At 40.7% G+C, this 21681-nt stretch overlaps 1 protein-coding gene across 1 annotated transcript in view; it reads left to right on the top strand.

Moving 5' to 3' along the window:
- Nucleotides 1-21681, top strand: part of LOC149458732 (protein phosphatase 1 regulatory subunit 12C-like) — a 133888-nt gene that overhangs the window by 33228 nt on the left and 78979 nt on the right. Inside the window, exons 8-9 of the mRNA XM_089681793.1 lie at nucleotides 1998-2137; nucleotides 9353-9438. Of these exons, the coding sequence (XP_089537919.1) occupies nucleotides 1998-2137; nucleotides 9353-9438 (226 nt within the window). The remainder of the gene's footprint in view (nucleotides 1-1997; nucleotides 2138-9352; nucleotides 9439-21681) is intronic.

Here is a 21681-nt window from a genome sequence, read left to right as displayed (position 1 = left end):
TCTCTCCCCTCTCCATAGATAAGAGTTCAGTGATGCTGTGGGTGAGGGAATAGTGGACCCTACTTGTGCAGGGGTTTGAGAACTCCATGTAATGCTGCAGGTGAGCATTAATAGCTGGGAGTGTTTAGCAACATCCTAGCAATAAGGAAAGATGGGATGTGTGAACCAGCCAGGGTTTTCTCCCCTCTGTCTGGACTGGATAGAGAAAATACAGAAGAGGACACTCTCTCATAATGAAGCTACCTACAAAAAAGCAGCTCCACCTCATATCAGCCATTTAAAGTCTCTCACCAAAAAGGGCCGGTCCAAACTATGGAGCCTACAACAACGTCCGCAGCTTGGAAAAAAATATCTCAAAAGTACGAATGGAACAGTTCCAAAAAAAGTCAAAGAATAGAGAAATTAAATAAGCTCTTAGAAACTACTTGCTTGTTACTACAAAGAAACTACAAACTGGCCATACTTGGAGATTTTAAAAAAACCCCAAAACAGACTCTCTACCTCCCATGCCAGTTGATGTCAAACTTGCATCCTGAAAAAAAATCTCATAGGGCGTAATAAACAATTCTAAAGAAAAATATGTCTGAATCTTCCATTAACTTCTTGGTCAATTCAGAGAAACAAAAAACGGGCCCAATACCTGGAGATAATACAAGATCCCAAAGACGTACAGGCCCTAAGCCTGTACAGACATTGGAGAGTGTCCACAGACTGGAAATTGAATCAGGGCTGCTCAAACCAAGCTACAATCTCAATACAAGTAGACTCTGCCAGTGGTGTGGCCAGGGGATGCTGTACGACAGGGGTGCTCAACCTTTTCAAGAGCGAGGGCCACTTAAGTAATTTGGTTATCAGTTGTGGGCCACAATAAAAAGTAATGGTTCAGAATTTCAAATTTTTTTTGAATAGCATAATGAATATTTTCCTCCTGCAGCTGCTGAATGCCCTCAGGATGGAGAAGAAGAAGCTGGCTTTTAGCAGCTGCAGGAGGAAAATGGAGAAGATCGTTTCCTGTATATGCCAGCCCTGCTGCTCCTTCTGTCCAAGTGTAAAACAGAATGCAACAGGGAGGCCGCATGGGGTCCCTGGAACATAGGGCAGGGTCACTACGTCAGTGGTTGGGGGTATGGTAAAAACCACCCGCCTCCAAAACTATAAACAAACCCTTACTGTCATGAGCCCCCTATAAGGCTGCTTTGACACTGAGGCGATTTGGTTTACCAGCGCTGTGGGTGCAGCACAAGTGCACCTGTGCCTTTCGTGCGAGTTACCTATGATTTGCCATAGACATCTATACCTTGTGGGTGCGATGCACATTATGAAAGTGCACCATAACTCCTGCATTCAGTTTGAGGTCAAGGGACACATCAGAGGCCTCCAAGGGCCACAGGTTGGGCACCCCTGCTGTAGGATGAAGCCCACTTCCTGCTACAGTGCACATAGAACTCTGCAATGAAAAATGCTCCATTCCAAACACTCTCCACTCGCATCCTCAACTTCACTTCTATAGAAGAGGAAAGAAAATGTCACATTCTATAATAGCAGCACAATGTGTTTCTGCATGTCAGACTGAGCAAGGATGAGAATTAATTCCTCTGGGCTCAGCCACCCAACCCATACAACTTCTCACTTTGGCAATGTTCAAATGTATTTGCCCCTGTTAATAAATCTTATTTCATTTTGAGACTAGGAGAGATTTTATTTTTTTTAATTCCATTTTTAAAAGAAGTTGTCAGATATGATGACACAGCTGTGATACTGGAAGCTTTATTTTAGTCACATTTGTTAATTGCACAGATCATCTTCACAGGGTTTCCTCCCTTTTATATCTGCGCTGTAAATAATATGCCGTTATTTAAAGATCCGTATAGACTTCTACCTAGAGCTCATGCTGTGGCCTAGTATAAATGTTCAAGCATAGTAGGCAACACATGTGTTGGACGTCTATAGAAATGGAGGTTTTGTTACCCCCAAGCTTTTTATAATTGCCCTTTCAGGAGTTCTGTATGTCGAATGAGCAGCAAAGAAAAGATCTCTGTACAAGACCAATCAAAGGAGAGGAAGACATTGGGCACTATAACAGTTGGTGATGAAGAGGGCTCTTGGAGTTCAGAAGAGGAAACCGAATCAACCAATGGTGAGAGAACTCCTTTTTTTGTTATTTATAGATGAACCCCAAACAGTTATGGTTTTTTATGTATCAGTTAACCTGCTGAGGCATTTTGAGGATTTTTTTTTTTTGTATTCAAACAAAAACTGATTCTGCTTTGATGGATGCGGCTATTCCTGAACTTGTGCTGCACGTTAAGTCTATTCGTTGAATCTCTTGCCTTAAAATTAATTGGGATGGGTGTTGTTTTCATCAGAGCCTATTTACAGGTGGTCTGGTCTAACGGTGCGTTTTACTTTGTTTTTCTCTTCTCTTCAGTTTGTTTCATGACATTTCCATGGCCTTTTCTAGTAAAAAAAAATGTAAAAAAAATTGTTGACCAGTAAACCAATTTGTTCTGTGTGAACCATGTACTAATACTATTTATGTAAAGGGGGGGGGGGGGGATATAGATGGATATCTCTGTGAAAATAGTCCCATCTCTGTGTGACCACCTCTGTTATAACTTTGTTTGCCTTACTTAGTAATCTTGCAAGAGCAAAGATCGCTAACAAATAACAGGCCAATTATGATCCATTTTACTGAAGCTAGACAAATAGAAGATACTCTAGTTTTGTTACTCCACTTCATATTTAACCGTTTCAATACCGTGCAATTTTACACCTTCCTGCCAAGGCCATTTTTCAGGTTTCAGCGCTCTCACACTTTGAATGACAATTGCGCGGTCATACAACATTGTACCCAAACTAAAATTTTATCATTTTCTTCACACAACTAGAGCTTTCTTTTGGTGGTATTTAATCACCGCTGGGGTTTTTATTTTTTGCTAAATTAACAAAAAAAGACCAAAAATTTTGAAAAAAAAACACATTTTTCTTTGTGTCTGTTATAAAAGTTTACAAATAAATAATTGTTCTTCATAAATTTAGGCCGAGATGTATTCTGCTACATGTCTTTGGTGAAAATAACCCAAATTAGGATGTATTTTTTTAGTTTGTAGGAAAGTTATAGAGTTCACAAACTATGGTATAGATCTGAATATTGATCAATCCTGAAGTACTGACGGCCAATCTAATTTCTTGAGGTCCAAGAATGTCAGAATAGTACAGATATCCCCAAATGACCCCTTTTTGCAGAGTAGACAGTCCAACGTACTTCATAAGAGGCATGGCGAGTTTTTTGAAGTTGTGTTTTTTTGTCATAATTTTTCGGAAAATGAAAAAATTAAAAAAATTATTTTCACTAATTTTTTTTTCACATACTGTCACCAGTGCAGTACAGCGTCATCATATAACTGGCATGGCGGTGAACAGGGACACTTTTTATTATATTTAATTTTTTATTACATTTTTTTTATTTTTTTTAAGATTTTTTTTTCATATTTTACTATGACCAAAGTAGTACAATGTTACCATAGTAACATTGTACTACTTTGGGGAAGTGATCAGTATTTTGTTTTTGTTTTTTGTTTTTTTTTTACACAATTTGCTTATAGCAAAGAATGACTTTGCTATAAGCAAGCATTTGCCTGAATGAAATCGATTCATTCAGCTTTTTTTTTTTTTTTTTTTGTGCTTAGCTGTGATTTGGTCACAGCTAATCACATGACATGTGCATGTGATTAGCTGTGACCATTCACAGCTAGGCACTAGTATACAATGGATGGCATCATGAATGAAGCCATCCATTGTATACAACTGTCATGTGACCTGCTGTGATTGGTCACAGCAGGTCACATGGTACCAGCAACGGGAGCCGGTACTCGGATCTGTCATCGGCCGTGTCCCAGGTGCACGGCCGGTGACAGATCGCACTGCTGCGCCGCTCTGCATTAGCGCAAACGGCGCATGTGCGGGAGCACGCCAAATGGCATGCACCCGGAGTGGAGAAGCACATCTGAAGCCGCCAAACGGCCATTGGCCGGGCGGCTAATGGTTAAACTGTACCTGTTGACTCGCACAGCTGTGATCTGGTTGGTTTATTTAATTGGCTGATTTTTGGAAGCCCAGACCATCAAGAGGGGAAAGAGCTCCACCCCCCCCCCCCCCATGTCCCTGAAAGTCTTTATGGGTTGGATGTTCCATAAATCAGTTGGAAAGAATATTTTTGGTTCATTAGAAGCTTAAAGTGGTTCTGAAGGCTGAAGAAACCTTCAGTGTGCAGCTTCTCCCTCAGCACCCCTAATATTTGTCTCAACCTGATCCCGATCAAGTGATGTGCACAAGAGCAGCAACTCTCCCAGGTCTCTCTCTCCTTATTTGGCTCAAACAAAGCAGCGGGAACCATTGGCTCCCACTGTCAATCACAGGGATAAGGGGAGTGGGGCTGAGCCACTCCGTGTGTCTTAGACACACAGGCATCTTGGGAGTGCCTTCACAGCAAGCATCTTGCTCTTGGGGTACACAGCAGGGAAAATGAGCAAGGAGCACGGGCGGGGTAGGTACTCGAGAAGAGGAGGATTGGGGTTGCTTTGTGCAAAACCATTGTACAGAGCAGGTAAGTATGACGTGTGTTATTTTTGAAAGAAAACATATGAACTTTTAGTATCACTTTATTTGGCCTTTGCCAATAAATATCTTCCTATAATTTTTCCGATTTTACATTTTTTTTTTTTTTCCTCTAATTTTGCATTATTTTTTTTTCTCTCTTCCTACATCCTTGCCTAGGTGAGGATGATTGTAGGCAGATCCTGCAGATGTACAGGACACAAGATTTAAGTAATTAATTGGGTGTTATGTAGTAACCGCAGGTGATTGGCTAAAAAAGAAAAGGCTGCAAGGGCCTCGACCTGTATAACGCCTCCCACTTCCAGCTAGCCTCAGTTGTTTGCTAATATCTTTTGGTGATCGATCTGTTCATTCTGCTTAGAGATGCTTACATTTTTCCTATGCAGATTTTCTCTTTGATCATTCCTCAGGCAAGTTTTCTGGCTGCACCGTAGCCACTGTTAACTGATCTGGAAGCAACAGAAAGTTATCTCCTTGACTGGGGCTTGGGGGATTTGGATCTTTTTAGCGAATTAAAGAAGTGGGCCAGCCTGTTATGTTGCTGAGGTCCTGGATCCTGCTTAGGTGCTCCCATTGGCACATAGTGCAATGTAGGGAGTCAGCCACAGAGTGCTTTACAGGTTCAAAGTTATCCATAATGCTGTCCCTGAACACCTATGCTAGGCGTATGTCCATTTTGGAGGGTGAAACCAAGATTTGGTATGATCCTCGTTTATCCTACGTGCATGAAGACTTCAGCAGTAAGTGCAGAGTAGTAAAACATTCCTGGCCAGGGTGCCTCCTTTGTGCAGTGGTTGGGATACTGCTGTCAGATATCTTTCCAATGGTTGGGGCTGGTTTATGCTTAAAATTCGCACCATTTTGCAGTTCGGTACTGGACTTTGTGGCAGTGCTGCATCTAGGTGAACTTCCTGTGCAACACGCTAGTTCACCTTTTGTGGCATTAGGGACTTTGAGGGCATACCGTCTGACCAGGAAATAGTGTTTGGCACAAAAGGCCTTCTGGGGACCAAATTGTAATGCAAATTGCACATCTAAGCTCAAGGGGAAAGGGTCAAATGGTTTTGCCAGCTCAAGCTCATCACACGGTTCCTATGGAGGAGTGGTAGTTTATTCATACAGGGCTCTAGCATGCCTTGTTCAATAGTTGTCGACACTCTGACCTGCTTTCTGCTGACCTCTCGGCCACATAGTCTTCCTCCTTTTTATCCAGAGAGGAATTTTCTGCCACAGTGTCAGGTTTCATATGCAGAATTTCAGGCATTGTAGAGGCCATAGATGGCAGAGGTCACAACTGTGCCCCTTCAGCCTCCCCTCCTGAGTCTTTGACTTTACCCTTAAGCCAGGCACACTCCCCCTAAGGTGGTGGGTGGTAGTTGACTATGGTAGCCCCTTTCCTGAGGAAGTTCCATTGTCTGTCTGTGGTCCCTTTACTTAAAAGAAAACAGCCTATGCATTTAATGGGTGTCTGTAGGTAATAATTGCAGCTCTGACAAAAGTTGAATAATGTCCTTGCTATATGTGTATTCTGTTTTACATACCTGCTGAAGCCTGGCTGAAATACTCCCAGGGCATTGCTCAGAGGCATAGTCATTACTGCTCATCTCCATCACAGGAGTGAGCTCTTTCAATGATTCAAACCCCCTCCCTCTCTTTCTCCCATGATGCTGTAGCCCTGAGCTTAGCTTTGGAGAGTGCACTCCTATAATGGTGAAGGTAAGTAGTAATGACCAGGCTTCTCTTTGCCACATTCTAGCAATGTCCTGGGAGTATTCAATTGAGGATTTAGGATGTATGTACAGTTGTGTTCAAAATAATAGCAGTCAGACATCACTAACCTGATCAATCACTGAGTTTGGTATAAATGATATTTCTACATGGCAAATAATTTACTAGCAGGTGTAGTAGAGTAATAGAAATCCAACAGACCCAACAGTCATGACATGCATGTTGCTGATTCTGTGTAATTGAATCACTAATTGAAAGGGGCATGTTCAAAATAATAGCAGTGTGGAGTTCTATTAGTGAGGTCATTCATTCTTTGAAAAACAGGTGGCAATTATGGCCCTTATTTAAGGAAGGAAGGCAGCAAATGTTGTACATGCATGTTACAATGCATTTCTCTCTGAAATTCTGAGGAAAATGGGTCATTCCAGACATTGTTCAGAAGAACAGCGTACCTTGATTATAAAGTTGATTGGAGAGGGAAAACATATAAAGAAGTGCAGAAAATGATAGGCTGCTCAGCTAAAATGATCGCAAATGCTTTAAAATGGCAACCAAAACCTGAAAGTCGTGAAAGAAAGTGAAAAACTACCATTCGAATGGATAGAAGAATAGCCAAAATGGCAAGGACTCAGCCAACAATCAGCTCCAGGAAGATCAAAGAAGGTCTAAAGTTACCTGTGAGTACTGTTACAATTAGAAGACGCCTATGTGAAGCCAAGCTATCTGCAAGAAGCCCCCACAAAGTCCCACTGTTGAAAAAAAGCCATGTGCTGAAGAGGTTACAATTTACCAAAGAGCACATTGACTGGCCTAAAGAGAAATGGCGCAACATTTTGTGGACTGATGAAAGTAAGATTGTTCTTTTTGGGTCTAGTGGCTGGAGACAGTTTGTCAGACGACCCCCAACACTGAATTCAAGCCACAGTACACTGTGAAGACAGTGAAGCATGGTTGCGCAAGCATCATGATATGGGGATGTTTCTCATACTACGGTGTTGGGCCTATTTATCGCATACCAGGGATCATGGATCAGTTTGAATACATCAGAATACTTGAAGAGGTCATGCTGCCTTATGCTGAAGAGGAAATGCAGTTTCTGAGGCAAAACCAAGAAATAGAGAAGAACTGTGGAATGTAGTCCAATCATCCTGGGCTGGAATACCTGTTCACAGGTGCCAGAAGTTGCTTGACTCATGCAACACAGATGTACAGCAGTTCTCAGAAACAGTGCTTATACAACTAAATATTAAGTGATTCACTATATAAACTGAAACATGTTTGAAGATTTTGCTTTCCTTTGAATGTTTGAGTTTGTAAAGAAGAATACAAACACTGCTATTTTTTTGAACCGTCTAATATTCATTTTCTTTCAATTTTTTTTAGAGGAACAACACAAATTTGATATATTTTTCTTCGTTTTGATTTGGAATAGAATGTGTAGTGTTCCCATTGCATTTGTGTGTATAGAAATAAAAGCTATTAGAAGGATTTTGAGCTTTATTCACTTTTTTCAACACACTGCTATTATTTTGAACACAACTGTAAGTGGCCTATATCTTTAGCAAAGGCTTTATTTAACTTTAGTCAAAGCTGCACAGTTTGTTTTATCTACAGGCACCCCTTATCCACATGGGCAGTTTTTTGCTAACCGCAAACTAACCCTTTAAATTCATTTTTAAACATTGTACAAATGCATATGCAAGAAGAATGTATTTCAGTGAGCCAATTTTTGACTATTTGTGGTACATTCAAGTGCGTTTTAAAAAAAAAAAAAAATACAGCATGCTGTCAAAAAGGAAAGAAAAAAAAACACGGCGAATGCACATAAAATGCATTTGTGGAACCTCACACTGAACGCAGGGATTGTGGTGTAAAGCCCTAAACCAGACTTTGCCAGTCCACTCGCTGATGAAGACTGGCCTTGCACGGAGAAGATCTTTCACTCCTCAAAAAATGCCTAACTAATCCTTATCTTATTGTGTCAAATTTCCTGTGCACAGTTGCTGTGGTAGACCCTGCCATTTCTTGTCTAAACAAGATCCTCATAGCCTCTGTAGAGGGTAGCCTGTGTTTTAGGGACCTGGTAGACCAGTTGTAAAGGCCCCTTTTTACCTTTTTAGAAGGCCTCTCCGTGCAACCTGCAGCTACTCTCATGGCAGTCGCTGTACAGTTGCTGTCTGGACTAAACCTTTAATAGATACTTCTGACCCCAGCCAGCTAGATCTCCTATTGGTGTCCTTGTGCTACTGGGTTGGTGGCTTGGTAAATACACTTACATTACATTAACTCCCATAAAGGTAAATGGCCTGTTTGGTACCAACTTGGAGATGTTGGTACCATCAAGGACATTTTTTTGGGGGGGGGGGGAGTATGGTAAGAGTACCCTCCTCCCACAGAGAAAAAGGATTTCACTTCTACAAGTAAGACTTCTACTCTCGAGGTTCCTGAAGTCCCTTTCCCCCCACTCAGGCCTCTGGTTACAAAGGTCTCTAACATCCACTTGCTCAGTGATGTTGTCATGGAGGAGTGGAAGATGACTCCAGTGGCAATCTGTGAAGCTCTGGTGAACTCCATGTCCAAGAGGGTTAAGGCAGTGCTGGAAAATAATGTTGGCCACACAAAATATTGACACTTTGGGCCCAATTTGAGCATTTTCACTTAGGGGTGTACTCACTTTTGTTACCAGCGGTTTAGACATTAATGGCTCTGTGAGTTATTTTGAGGGGACAGCAACTTTACACTGTTATACAAGCTGTACACTCGCTACTTTACATTGTAGCAAAGTATCATTTCTTCAGTGTTGTCACATGAAAAGATAGAATAAAATATTTACAAAAATGTAAGATGTGTGTGTACATAGAACATGTTTACTGATGTTGTAAAGATTTTACTTTTATTATAAGGGATATAATATCTTATTTCTTTCCTGATTGCCTAGTTTTTAGTCAAGTTTGCTCTTAACTCCCCTGAAATAATAATGCAATTTTTGTACGTTTTTAATTTACAGATAGTAAAGTGAATATGCAAGTGAATGAGAATGGACTGTTGCCTGAATCAAACAGCACTTTGAACTCTATCTCCCACGATGACCAGGTAAGATTTCAGGACTTTTGTAGAGGTATAAATTATTTTTTTGCTTGTAGTAGTTTTTTGTGTCTGGTTTTTTTTCTTTCATGTCTGTTCAGCATTTATCCTTATTCAAAGTGTTGCTTCCAAAGTCATTGTGAATCTTTAAAAGATGTGATTATTTTGTGATTCAACTTTAAATGAAAAAAACAGATGTTTTAGTGATTGATGTGTCAAACTTTATTCTAAATCATCATAAATCCAGCTCCACTGTCCACATGAGTTTTTTATTGTATTGTTTCATTGCATGGGCAGTACTAATGGATAACTAAACCCAAGAACAAAAATGTAATATGTTGCAGCTTACTTGTCCTTGGCTGCAGCAGCTGTATTCGTTTTCTTTTTTCAGACTTTAAACATTTTTATCAAATGCAGAAAATACATGTTGCTATTGCCAGAAATGGTGTATATGTCATTTCATGGGAGCTAAACTGAGAACAAACAATTGTGCAGCTTAACTAAGGCAGACACATTAGCACAAAGGCCTGGGAGGCATCCAAGGCTTCCTTCATTGTTACAGTGGATAAGTGAACGTTGTGACCCAGGTACGAGAAGTGTTACTTGCAGGATTACAAGATTAAACATTAAGGGAAAAACTGTCTGATGAAACATGACTAATGGATTTACCACCTCTAAGGACTGGTAAGCTGCAATATATTGCATATTTGTTTTGGGGTTTAGATACACTTTAAAAGCAACATGTGTTTGCCATCCCAAAAAGCTTGTTTATCAGCACTTCTAGCTCATAATTAGCCTATATATTGGTATATCACACATTGGATATATGCTTACTGCCTTCATTTTTTTGCAGTCCCTACAACCTGCGCATGACTGTGTTGACTGACTGCAAGGTGTATATCAGTGTAGACTGTTGAACCTATCCTGTCTCTCCAGCCGGTTTTTGTGGATTTTCTGTCATAAACACAAATGAGTTTGTTTTTCACATGTAGTCTGTGAGGTTTATGTTGAGCTACTTAGCAGTTCAGGTACTGTTACGGTGCTTGCAACTGCTTTGGGTTTGCCCTTTGCATTTTAGAATTGTCTGTCTGGTTGCTCTGGAATAAAGTGAGCAGCTCTGCAAGTCTTGTATTGGAAAATATTAGATTACCTCTCCGGTTTTTATTGCTATCTAGACCTCTGTATTAATAAGGAAATATATTAGAAACAATTGGTAAAGCCACACGTCAAAGTCTCACCATGAAGTTTAAGAAAGGAAGTTTCAATCAAAAATGCTGCACAAATAACATACAAGGGCCATTCAAGTAAATCAGGGACTATAAAGTATATATAATAAAAACAAATATCAAGGAGTGGAAATGGCTTTTTTTTTTTTTTTTTTACATACTCCCCTGCTACATTTATACACTTATCCCAGCTTTATTGCCTGGAAAGCTTTAAGCATAGAAAGATTTGACAGTATACCTGAACCATCCTAAGACAGCCTGCTTGACTTCGTCATCATTGTGTTCACTGTTCCCACAGAAACATTTGTGTCTTGCGCAATTTCTAGACAGGTTATGTGTCGATTTATTCAGGATCAGGCATTCCACGCACTGAACTTTCACAGGAATAACTGAAAGGCTGGGAACCACCACAGCCGGGATCGTCCCTGATGGACATACAGCCATCTTTGAAACTTTTACACCATTCAGATGTTTTACTGCGGCTGAGCGGCTCATCCCCATACTGTGCTTTAAGTCATCTGTAGATATCCTTGGGTTTTCATGCCTTGTTCACAAAAAACTTTCACCACATGCTGTTCCATGCACGTACTAACACGGTTATCTATCATCTTGATTAACAGTCTCTGAACTGGCCCACGACATGTGTGCTGCCTGTCAGTAATTGAACACACTTCCCACTTACTACTGTGTGTAGTACCGCCATGCTAGCATCCCTTTTTATACTTGTAAATTAAAAGTCCCGTTTTGACTTGTATGCTCCTTGCACATTTAATATTGAAAGATCAAAATGCGAGTTCAATGGCCAACAGAAAAATGAGGGATAATGTGAGATAATGGCCCCAAACATGTGAGAACAGTGCCAAATATTGAGTGAAACTGTGAAAAATCTTGATTTATAAAAATGGATTCATGTTCCAGACACCATAACACCGTAAGTGTAAAAAGACTCTTACTAGAGCTAGTGAACTCTTCACAGATCGTTACTTGTGCTTTTGTATATGTATACATCTTGTTGCAAAACAAACTACTTTCGGGTCTCCACTTATGGTTTCATGAGTGGTTCACCCGCATGTAAAGTATATTCCACCATAACATGATGAGAGTCAGAAGAGCCACATAGCATAAGGCCACATTGAAGATTTTATTTAGGAAGTACTGGCCATGTACAATGTTAAAAACCGAGCACTTATCAATATGAGACTCCAGTTCCGGGAATCACACTGGTCAAGTCTGGTTGCAAGATGAGTGGTGATGTCGCTAGCGATAGCTCTTCCCTAATCTTTGTCACTTAATAGGTGGCCTGTATAAATTAACCTAATTGGGGTGAAATGCGTAAATGTGGCTTAGGGTGGGAACTGTCAGAATCCAGCTGCTTTGATTGAACTTCATGGCGAGGCTTCATTGAAGTGTAGCTTTATTCTTCATTTTCATGTGCTGAGCAGGAAGAGCTCTTAAAGCCAGCACCTAGTGGAGGGGACCCATCCACACTCAGCTAGCCTCAGTTGATTGCTAGTGTCCTTAGGTGATGGACCTGTTCTCTCTACTGAGAAAAGCTTGCCTCTTTATATGAAGGTTTCTCTCCATCTTTCTCTGAATGCTGATTTTCCACCTCGATGATTTTTCTTTCAAGATTCTTGCTGTACCATTCCCACTTTAGCTTCCAATGTTTCTGGATCGGTTAACTACTTGGCAGAGCCTTAGGAGATCGTACCTACACCTTGCCAGCTGAAAAATGCCTGACCAGCCTGTAATGTTGCTTCCATGCACTGGATCCTGATTTAAATACTTGGAACTGTAGTGCAATCCTTGGAGTTATCAACAAAGTTCTTTACCTGGGCAGGGTCATGGACCTCTGTTTCTGAAAACCCCTGTGGGGGTATGCCATTTGTGGAGGGTGAAGAAGGGGTATATTCCCCATTACCCCTGCCTGCTGATTCTACTTTGGTTATTACAGGACAGAAGCCCCTAAACATTTACCCTAGGGTACCCTAAATCTCTAGACCATTCATGTGGTCGCAGTGGGGAGCTGGAAGTGCCGGGTAATTTCAATTTTGGCACTATTGTGTCTACTTAGCGAACCTGTGGTGGTACTGCTGCACCTGCATTCATTCCCCTCTACCCTTGAGTGGCACATACAGTGCCTTGAAAAAGTATTCTTACCCCTGGAAATTTTCCACGTTTTGTCATGTTACTACCAAAAAATGTAAATGTATTTTATTGGGATTTTATGTGATAGACCAGCACAAACTGGCACATTGTGAAGTGGAAGGAAAATGGTTTTCAAAAATTTTTTTACTAATACGTGAAAAGTGTGCTGTGCATTTGTATTCATCCTCCTTTACTCTGAAACCGCTAACTAAAATCTAGTGGAACCAATTGCCTTCAGAAGTCACCTAATTAGTAAATAGTCTACCTGTGTGTAATTTAATCTCAGTATAAATACAGCTGTTCCGTGAAGCCCTCAGAGGTTTGTTAGAGAACATTAGTGAATGAACAGCATCATGAAGGCCGAGGAACATACCAGACAGGGTAGGGATAAAGTTGTGGAGAAGTTTAAAGCAGGGTTAGATTATTATTAAAATTCGTTCTCATGGCATCTTTGAAGTGCTGGGAAAATAGGTGAGATGAACTTGCTAGCTCAGACTTGGCTTTGACCACTGTTGGAGGTGATAATTTGTTTATCCATTCATACCCCTATTACACTTTCCTCTGTTGGTTGCTCCCACTCTGACTCCCTGCCTCCTTCTGGCGTTTCTCTTGGTCTTTTGGCCATTCCAGCTTCCTCTTTATCTATCTAAAGAACAGTTTTCCGCCACAGTGTCAGACTACATGTTCAGAATTTTTGGCTCTGTTGATGCCAAAGCTACTGTCCGATCTGTGCTATACATTCTGTCCCAAGTTCCAGTATTCTATTCTGTTTTTCGGTCACTGGCTTTAACATGGCTATTGAATCCACATTCAAGCACATTTCCTGCTTCACGTTCAAAATGTACTGCACTTGCAATCTGCAGTGGATGTCAGTGCAGTGCTAATGACACACCAAACATAGGTTGCAAACGCAGATCATTTGCATCGAATTGCATAGTACAGAAGTACCAGATGAGAAATTAGAGAAAAATAGAACGGCAACACACCCTATTGCAGATTTTCTCTCCGTTCCTTCCTTGTTGAATGGTTGTCTACATGATTGTAAAGTGTAAGGAAACCTTTACCAGAGGCCCTGGTAATTATAGGAACCTAATGGTTGTTTAAATCCTTTCCTACTAGAAAACTAGAAGTTTTGGCTGGACATATGCTTTAAAGAGGTATTAAACCCAAAAACATGATGTATATTGCAGTTTACAAATCTGTGGTGGCTGCATTTTGATTCTCCTTTTTCTTTTTTGTTTTTTTTTTTTCTTTTTTTATATAAGCGGTTTCCCCTTTTTCACTTGGTAATCTGCCAGTAACCCTTCCTGTTTTATGGTGTCTCCACTTTAGGTGGGGAGACGGCATTATCAGCCTGGGGAGGGAACATTATTGGATGCATTAGCAGTTTAGATGGACTTAACTAACAAGTCAAAGCCAAACTCTAGCTAACACTTTTTAAGCAGTAATAGCAACATATTTATTTCCGTTTTTGGGATAAAGGCTTTACATGAAAAATAAAATCTGATCATTTTCCTTTCCCCTGCCTGTCAGTGTTAAATGGTTTGTCTTCACCCCCTAACTGACAATTTTTGCTAGATAGCTTGGTCTGTTAAAGGAAGTTAAAAAATAAGACTTGCTGGCCAGATCACCAAATAATAATAAGGGGGAAAAAAAAGGAAGAAAAGAACCTGCAGCCACCACATGTAAGAATTGGTAAGCTGTGGTATAATACATTGTTGTGTCTAATACCACCTTAAATTGCTTAGTGGCTTGTTCCAAATAGCTAATTGGCTGGACAATGACTTGCAGGTAGTGCTGTGCTTCATAGTCTGGTGGAAAGATCTTTTAGTTAATGAATCATTAAATTTCCTTTTTCTCCTTTGAAGAGATCTCAAAATACAGTATGACCTGTAAGTATGACCTGTCCATGCAAATTGGGTGAGATATAATGTCTTGGTTACCATAGATTTTGGTAGATCTTGGTCGGATTTCTGGAGGCACTTAAAACAAGCTTCAGCATCTGAGGATCCCCAGTACATGACCTGCTTTAGTGATGATGGGTTTTGTATAGAGGTGATGACATTCACTACAGTTGATGTCTTGTAATGCTGCTATACCAGCCATTTGTGTTCTTTACTCAATTTAAAAAAGCTTGACACTACTAAAACTGGGATTGGCTGAACCATCTTCCATGCTTTTCCATAAAGTGTATGTAAACCCTAACAAACTTTTCTCTACAACGTTGTATACTAGTGAATGCATTTTGTTTGATCATTTTTGGCAGATTACACAGGTTTTTATTATCTCATGAAAGTATTAGTTAGCATTGTCCCAACGTCTCCCTGTGGACTATGGAACCCCCACCACCACCTTCCATTATTATGGATAAGAGGGCAGAGTAGGTCCTGTTCTATGGTGACAACACTGCTCCTCTGTAGATCCAGTACAGTGAGTTAGGATTTTTAACTCTAGGACAAAAATGTTTTTCTGGCAGGATCACTAGGGAGAAATGAAGGGGGGGGGAAAGCATGAAAAAGAAAACGAATGCAGCCACCAAATATAAGGAATGGTACCATACAAAATATAGTGTTTGTTTGGTCTAAATACATGTTAAATGTGGCATGGTCATGGTGACGAGCATAGTCTGGTCCATCCAAACCAATGGTTTGTTGGGTTTTTTTTTTGTTTTGTTTTTTTAACGTTGGGCCTCATTTCAATGTGTGTCTGAGGGAATATTTTTTTTTTTTTGCCATATCAAGCAGATGGATACTTCTTTAAGTAGTCACACATTAACAAGTATATATGTAGCAAAGTTTCCCCATAGAATGCTCCTGGGTACTATTAAAGAATAGAGAAACCTTTTTACCTGAATAAACTCCATTTTCAGTTACTCTGTTTTTAGGAGCAGCCTAAACTTCAGCTTGATTTTATACGAGTCTGTTTATTACTCTTCCACTAATAAATGAAAGTGATTATTAGTGGATGTGCAGGAGCATTGTTTGAGAAGTTTGAGTGTGAATTCATCTTATGTTTTTGCCTCTAAACGTGTAGCTATATAATATCTTATGTTTAGCGTCTAGGTTCACTTTAAATTGAAACTCACAGAATTTTGGGGGAAAGACCACAAGTAAAATTGTACCTCTAATGAAGAGTATGTTTGGTCCAGAGCATTACTGTAGAAGTGAGCTTCATTCATCGTAGAGGAGTGCACACATCACTCTTCTTTTGTGGCACTGAGGCTGAGAGATTTGGCACTCCTGCCATGCAAGGATCATGTTTTTCTAATCTCTCCTCTCCCCTCGTTCATTTGCAAATAACTTTGTATTTTGTTCACCGAATACAAGAGGAGGGTGAGTGAACAGGATCTCCCTCATCTTTTCCAAAATCTGGTGCAGCTCTGCACAGAAACCAATCCACTTTTAGTTTGGTTTTTTTGGTCAAAGCTTAATTGAGCAAGCTGAAGTTAGAAGCGGATTGGCTACTATGCACAACTGCAACAGATTTTGCACTCACCCATTTTAGTAAATCAACCTCTATGTATTCTGAGGATATAAATGTTTTGTGCAAGGACATGGAGAGTAAACTACACATTCTCTGCACTATACGAAAAATGTTCAGCTTTGCAGCGCTTGAAGAGGATGGCTGTGTGTAATATTTGGCACAAATGAAATGTATTCTACAAAGCTCAAATGCTCTGGACCTAGCATAAGGGGCAATTATTTCATTTGTGGTCTTTCAGGGAAAAAAAATATAAACAATTTCCTAGAGTATGGCTTCATCCTAAACACAATGCAGTGGAAATAGAAAATGGGATGTCTGCTAGATATAGGTGACTTGGACTAAGTCAAGTCTTTCCACAGACACATTAGTAACTGAGGCCTAGTGTCTTTTCTTGGACAGTGGATGCTATATTAAATTGTTGAAATACTAATTGAAAAAAAAGCTGTGTAAGTTTACTTGCAGCTTGTATCTTAATTTCGCACTATAAAATTTCTGGTTCTAGACCGATTTTCTTCTGTCTTTATCCTTCCCTTTCTGTTTTAACCACTTTTCATTATTCCTCTTCCCTTCCATCTGAGGTGACTGGTTTTGTGTTTTGTTTTTTTTTTTGTTTCTGGTTTTGGTTTTTTATTGCACGTTTGCTGATGTCTTTTGTTTTTCCTTCCATTGCCCTGTTTATCCCTATTTGCTCTTCTTCTTCTTTTTTTTTTTTTTTGTCTTGCGTGATTGTGCACATGCACCTGCTTGTGTCTTCCTCCATCCCACCAGCCCCTTCTCACCTTTGTCACTCCCATCTTACCCCTTGCTGGACCAATAGGTCCCTCCATGTGGCGTCAGAGCTTGCGCAAAACCGGCATCATTCTGGTGCCCCAGAGAGGCCAAAAGGCTGCGGTGAGCATCATTTGTCTTGTTTGTAGTTTACGTCTGTGTGTGCTTTTTGTGCTTTTTTTCTGTCATTTACCCATTTTCCTTATTTATTTCTCTCTTCCATTCTTGTGTGAAAATGAATAGAAACATTTCTACGCCCGTTCACATTATGTGCAGTGACTGGTGTTTTGTTTTTTTTTTGTTTTGTTTTTTGTTTTTTTTCTGCACCTTATCCAGGCCAGTCATTTCAAGGGCACAAAGAAAACCAATTGTTTTCTGTGTGCTCCATTTGGACCACAGCGTTGGGGAAAATGCAGACACGCTTCGTTTTTCTCACAGCATATCATGTGGCACTGCAATTTACACCTGTAGAGTCTAGAAGAAACTGGCTGGCAACTGCTGGATTTAGCATTTGTAATCCTTATATTGTATTCTCGTTAAGTGAAAGGAATCAACGACCTTGGGAATGAGTAAATAATGTGAAATTATTTTTTATTGCAGGTTTTTGTTTTTAAAAAGCTCATTTGCTGCTTCACCAATATTTTTGATGCCTTATTGTTTTTCAATATTTTATTACCTGTGAATTTAAAGGCTTTGAAATAGCCAGGGTTTTTCCAAAATAAATTATTTATTCAGTTTCATCTTTTCCTGGAGTTATGCTACTCTGCCAGGGCACTGCAAAAAGTATTGGTGATACGAATAATAGTTGTAATACTATGCTGAAAGAAGCAGAGGTCCTATTTCCTTACAAAGAGAGAAAATTACTAGTACATATAGAAATCCAAAGGAATATTAGAATGCAAATTAGAAGAGAGATGATATGGTACACAACTATATCCCCAAGTTCAGTATCGTGGCCAGGCTCTGAGAATAAGAGAGAAGAATGGCCTATCAGCATTTTATTACACACAAGCATACCAAACACCACCCACATCTACTCCCCTCACTTTCCCCATGTGATTCCTCTGTCCAGTCCGCACTTTTTGTAGGATTTTGCTGTAACATTGATTGGACCCTGGGCAAACCTTTTCCCCCTGCCCCCCATGCAATTTCACTCTCCACCTTCTCCGAGACATACAATAAACTGTAGCTAGATTTAAAATAATTTTACTGCAGCAGATCAGGCAGCGATTGTAATTGGTTGCCGGGGGTTACAGCATATCATTACTGCTCACTGACTGGTTGTTGGAGGTTACAGCATATGCTTTCTGCTTGCTGATTGGTTGCTAGAGGTTACTGTACATCCTTACCACTCACAGGCTGGTTGCTAGAGGTTAGCACACCTCATTACTGGTCACTGATTGCTAGAGCTTACTGCACATTATAACCGCTCACTGATTGACTGCTAGAGGCTACTGCACCTCAATACTGCTCAATGATTTGTTGCTAGAGGTTACTGCACATAATTACTGCTTACTGATTGGTTGTTAGAGATTACAGCAGATCACTACTCTTAACAGATTGGCTGCTGGAGGTTACTGTACATCATTACTGCTCAATGGCTGCTAGAGCTTACTGCACATCAATACTGCTCAATGATTTGTTACCAGAGGTTACTGCACGTCGGTACTGCTCACTGACTGGTTGCTAGAGATTACAGCAGATCACTGCTCTTCACTGATTGGTTGCTAAAGGTTACTGCACATTATAACCAATCACTGGTTGCTAGAGGTTACTGCACATCATTACCGCTCACTGATTAGCTGCTAGAGTTTACTGCCCATCAATGCTGCTCAATGATTTGTTGCTAGAGGTTACTGTACATCATTACTGCTGACTGACTGGTTACTAGAGGTTACTACACATCATTACTGCTCACTGGTTGCTAGATATTACAGCAGATCACTACTCTGCACGGATTGGTTACTAGAGTTCACTGCACATTATAACCGTTCACCGATTGGTTGCTAGAGGTTACTGCACATCATTACCGCTCACTGTTTGGCTGCTAGAAGTTATTGCACATCAGTACTGCTCAATGGTTTGTTGCTAGAGGTTACTGCTCATCATTACTGCTCACTGGTTACTTATGGTTATTGTGCATCATTACCAATCGATTGCTAGAGGTTACAACACATCGTTACAGCTCACTGATTGGTTGCTGAAGGTTACAGCACATCTCACTGCCTGCACACATTGGACTGAGAAGGTGAGGGGACCCACCAATAGACAGAAAACTTAGGGATCCTAGAACTCCTGGGATTAATGGCAGTGCTGGGGGGTTGATGAAATCAGTGGCAGTGCTGGGGGGTTGATGAGATCAGTGGCAGTGCTGGGGGGTTGATGGGATCGGTGGCAGCGGTGGATGGGGATTTGGAGATGGCATTTCTACACAGACCACCAATGTCAGATGGGATTTACACTGATAAACAATGTAAAGGGGAATTTACGCTGCCCACCAGTGTAAGGGCAGTTGTGCACTTACCACCAATGCAAAATGGAAATTTACACTGATGACCAATATAAGGGGAATTTGCACTGACCACCAATGTATCGAGGGATTTTTACACCAACAGCCAATACATTTCTACACTGGCCACCAATATAAGGGTAGCTTCTACAGTGAAGGAAATAAGTATTTGATCCCCTGCTAATTTTGAAGGTTTGGCCACTCACAATACACCAACCATTCGATTTTTACACTGATCATTTCTTTGTAACAGAGACAGAATAGCAACAAAAATTTCAAAAGAAATGCATGTCTAACAAATGATGGACTGATTTGCATGTTCATGAGGGAAATAAGTATTTGATCCCCTTCACAAAACATGACTTGGTACTTGGTGGCAAATCCCTTGTTGGCAATCACAGAGGTCAGACGTTTCCTGTAGTTGGCCACCAGGTTTGCGCACATCTCAGGAGGGATTTTGGCCCACTCCTCTTGGCAGATCCTCTCCAAGTCCTTAAGGTTTGGTGGCTGACGTTTTGGGAACTCTAACTTTCAGCTCCCTCCGCAGATTTTCAATCGGATTAAGGTGTCGTCCTCCCCCACACACACACACTCTTTAACTCTATATGCCTCTTCTTCTCATCTTTACACTTACCTTCTTTACCTCTGTACATCCCCTCCTTGGTCACCTGTGCACCTCAAACTGTAATTCCTTTTCTGCCTACCTCTGCACACCCCCTGTCTTTTTTTACTTAGAACAGGCTGATGGTAGGCTCAGTGACCACAGTTGCAGACAGGACTTTCAAGCGTGCCCCTTTTTTACCTCTCCAGTGGGTAGCATTTAGCAGAGGTGATGGTGGCAGAAACCTAGGGGGGATCATAATATATGAATGCTGCCACTATTTACATATGAATGCCACATTCCGCTGCTATTTACATATGAATGCTGTTGGTAATTGCATATGAATGCCGGGTATTTACATGTGAATGGTGACATGGTCTGCACACCAGAGTCCTCTGTACATGGCAATAGGGCAGAGCTGGGCAGCATAAGTGACAGCACTTCACACTGAGATATCTGGACACCACATGAGACAAAGACTTCAAGGAACAAGGGATTCTAAACTGGGACAGTTGTCAAGTATGAGGCGGCTGCTTTGGGCCTCACAGCAATAACTGGGCCCAGGGCAGCTGCCCCCTTTGCCCCACCCTAAAGACAACCCTGCCTCCAACAGATGGCGTTGTCACACGTCTGGGAAATGCCTTGACTGAGGTCAACATTGGGCATTAGCCTGCACATTGATCCCTAGATGGACATCTTGATCCAGGTGTTCTCATCATCAGATGGTTTTGGGGGTGTTATTACTGCAAATATACCCCAATAAACTACAACAGTAAACTATTCAAGAATATTTTTCCCAGGAGATGGGTCCTTTACTTGTGACCCTCCTATAAACACCCCGCTGTGTATCCTGTTTCTCAGTTTTTAAAGTCGTGATCCTTTGTATCCACAAATGTTTTATTGCTATCCAAACTAGGTGAACATTTTTGAACAACCCAATAATTACAAATTGTATTTGAAGTTGCTTGCAATTTTACCATATGAGAAGCCCATGCACGGCAGCTGGGAAATTGGGAAATACATGTGACCTCTATGATCAGGAATTTAGTGTTGTAACAGTGCTACAACCTGCACATTCAATATATCTTTACAGCAGTATTTACAATTTTCATATATGCACTGTGGTACATTACTGAAGCGGTGTGGCACGTTCTACATCCCTCCCATGCACCAATGCCTTTACCAGTCTCCAGCCGTACAGCTTGGCCGGAGAACCCTTGTACTGAATTTTAAAACTAAGTAAAGAATTAACATGGAGATTGTGGCTTCAGCAAAACACTCATCCGCTTGCGTGACATGACATTTCCTAGATTGCCCTCCACAGCAATAAGGAAAGACTATATATAAATGGTTCTTTGTTGTGGCCTACTAGACTGTCCCACCTGCCAAGGTTCTTATAGTATGTTTGCCTTTATTTTGAACTACCTTTAAACTCCTGCATATGAACAAGGCAGAGGAGCTCTGTTAACACCTGCAGCTTGGCACATGCTATGGTTAAAGTAGAACTATAGGAAACA

This window comes from Staurois parvus, unplaced genomic scaffold (genome assembly GCF_062004578.1).
Source record: "Staurois parvus isolate SC_StPar_1 unplaced genomic scaffold, SC_StPar_1.0 ptg000279l, whole genome shotgun sequence".
NCBI classification, from domain to species: domain Eukaryota; kingdom Metazoa; phylum Chordata; class Amphibia; order Anura; family Ranidae; genus Staurois; species Staurois parvus.
This window is presented reverse-complemented; position numbering and strand designations above follow the sequence as displayed.